General features: G+C 43.2%; 1 protein-coding gene across 1 annotated transcript in view; it reads right to left on the reverse strand.

Moving 5' to 3' along the window:
* Mto1 (mitochondrial tRNA translation optimization 1) overlaps window positions 1–2,420 on the reverse strand; it is a 21,698-nt gene that overhangs the window by 14,821 nt on the left and 4,457 nt on the right. Inside the window, exon 4 of the mRNA XM_005347584.2 lies at window positions 1,952–2,241. Within this exon, the coding sequence (XP_005347641.2) occupies window positions 1,952–2,241 (290 nt within the window). The remainder of the gene's footprint in view (window positions 1–1,951; window positions 2,242–2,420) is intronic.

A 2,420-nucleotide genomic window follows, 5' to 3' on the forward strand; every position in this document is an offset into this window, starting at 1 on the left:
CAGTCTGGTCTACAAGAGCTAGTTCCAGGACAGGCTCCAAAACCACAGAGAAACCCTGTCTCGAAAAACCGAAAAAAAAAAAAAAAAAAAAAAAAGGATGTCTGTCTAGTTGAGGTTCAGATTGAATTCTTTAGAGAGAAAGGCTCACAATCTCTACCATTTACTGTTGAATGCTCCATAAAACAAAATGTGTTTTACTGTACTATAACAATAAATACGCACAACTTTATGGGGCGGTAATATGGCAAAATAACGACCATGAGTGGCTTTCAAACATACATTTAGGCAAAGCTGATACACTTAAAATAAAAATAAGTCTAATTTTTTTTAAATAAAAAAAGAAGTTTGTTATAACAGCCTTGTCCCTCTCCCCCACCCCAAAAGACAGGTTTCTCTGTGTTAACAACTCTGGGTGTCCTGGAATTCAAAGAGATCTGCCTGCCTGTGCCTCCCAAGTGTGCTGGAATTAAGGGCAGCTTGACAGTCTTGTTGTATTTTATTACGTTTTTGTACATGTGCTTACATGTGTATATGTGTGCATAAACTAGCTTTCTCTCTCTCTCTGCCTCAGGCTTGTTGGATCACAACTTAAGCTCCAACCTGTCCAGCGCCATATCTGCTGCCATGCTCCCTGCTGTGATGGTCACAGACTCACCTTCTGAATCTGTAAACCCCCAATGAACTCTTCTGTAGGTGCCTTGGTCATGATATCTTATCACAGCAATAGAAAAGTAACCAAGGCAGTGCACAAAGTAAGTTATGTAGAAGTAAAGACACAAGAATGGAGAGAAAAAACCCAACTGCTAATCAGCGAACGCTTTCATTTTTTTCACATTTTTATTCATTCTGCCACAGGAAAAAGAAGCACGTGGTAAGTAGGACTGCCACAAATTCTAAGGCCAGCACAAGCTACAGTGAGTTCTAGATTACATATATTGTGAGAAACCAACCCTGTCTCAAAACCAAAACAAATCAGAACAAAAAAGAAAGAGAAAGAAAGATGTGGGGGACTGGAGGGATGGGTCAGTAGTTAAGAATGCCAGCTGTACTGGGCAGTGGTAGCACTTGAGAGGCAGGCGGATCTCTGTGAGTTTCGGGTGAGCCTAGTGAGGTTAGCCTAGTCTAGGACAGTCAAGGCTCCACAAAGAAACCCAGGAGAGAGAGAGAGAGAGAGAGAGAGAGAGAGAGAGAGAGAGAGAGAGAGACAGAAGGGAGGGAGGGAGGAAGGGAGGAAGGGAGAGAGGGAGGGAGGAAGGGAGAGAGGGAGGGAGGAAGGGAGGAAGGAAGGAAGGAAAGAAAGAGGAAGGAGGGAGGGAGGGAAGATGGGACTGGTTCAGCACCCATGCAGTAGCTCAAAACTCTCTGTAATTATAGTTCTGTGGAATCCAACATCTTCTGCTAATCTCCTTGGGTACCAGACATTCACATGGGCACAGGCATAAATAAAGGCAAAACATTCATACACATAAAAGAGAGCAAAAAATAGGAGGCGCAGGAGAGATGACTCAGTAGTTAAGAATGCTTGCTGCTCTTCTAGAGGCTCAGAGTTCAGTTCCTAGCACCCAGAATGGTCAGTTCACAATCTCTTGTAATTCTAGTTCCAAGGGGTTCCAATACTTTGTTCTCTCCCCCACAGGCAATACATAGCTCAAACTGATACATACACATAAATAAAAACAAAAATGAAATTAAAAAAATAAAAGCAAAAGAAGCACGACTTTAATCCCAGCATTCAGGAGGCAGAGGCAGGTGGATCTCTGTGAGTTTGAGGCCAGATGGTCTACTGAGTGAGTTCCAAGACAAGTTCCAAAACCACACTTTCTCAGAAACCCAAAATAAATGAGTAAATAAATAAATAAAAGCCAATGAAGAGAAAGATAGATGGTTAGGATACTTCTGCTATCAATAGCCAGCATCAGCTATCAAACTGGGTCATCATAAACCATCTTACCTTGATCCACACTGTTTCATTGAGAAAACTGAATGGGATGGATGGATTATCTGGTGTGTGCTTGTTTAGAATGTTGAAATTAATGGAATCTTTGGCAAGTCGGGGTGGAGTCCCAGTCTTCAGTCTTCCTACCACAAATCCCAACTTCTCCAGAGTCTGAGCCAACCCTATTGAGGGTTGATCCCCCAAACGTCCTGCAGGATGCATCTCCAAGCCAATTACGACCATGCCTCTCAGAAATGTCCCCGTTGTCAGAATTACACTCTCTGCATAAACTGTACTTCCATCTGCTAAGTGAGCAGAAAACAACAAAACCAGTAAACTACTAGAACAAGACAGATCTGAATACTTTCTATCAGAACCACAGAAAAACTTCTTGCCCCTAGCCGGGCGTTGGTGGCGCACGCCTTTAATCCCAGCACTCGGGAGGCAGAGGCAGGCGGATCTCTGTGAGTTCGAGACCAGCCTG

This window comes from Microtus ochrogaster, chromosome 5 (assembly GCF_000317375.1).
Source record: "Microtus ochrogaster isolate Prairie Vole_2 chromosome 5, MicOch1.0, whole genome shotgun sequence".
Lineage (NCBI taxonomy): Eukaryota > Metazoa > Chordata > Mammalia > Rodentia > Cricetidae > Microtus > Microtus ochrogaster.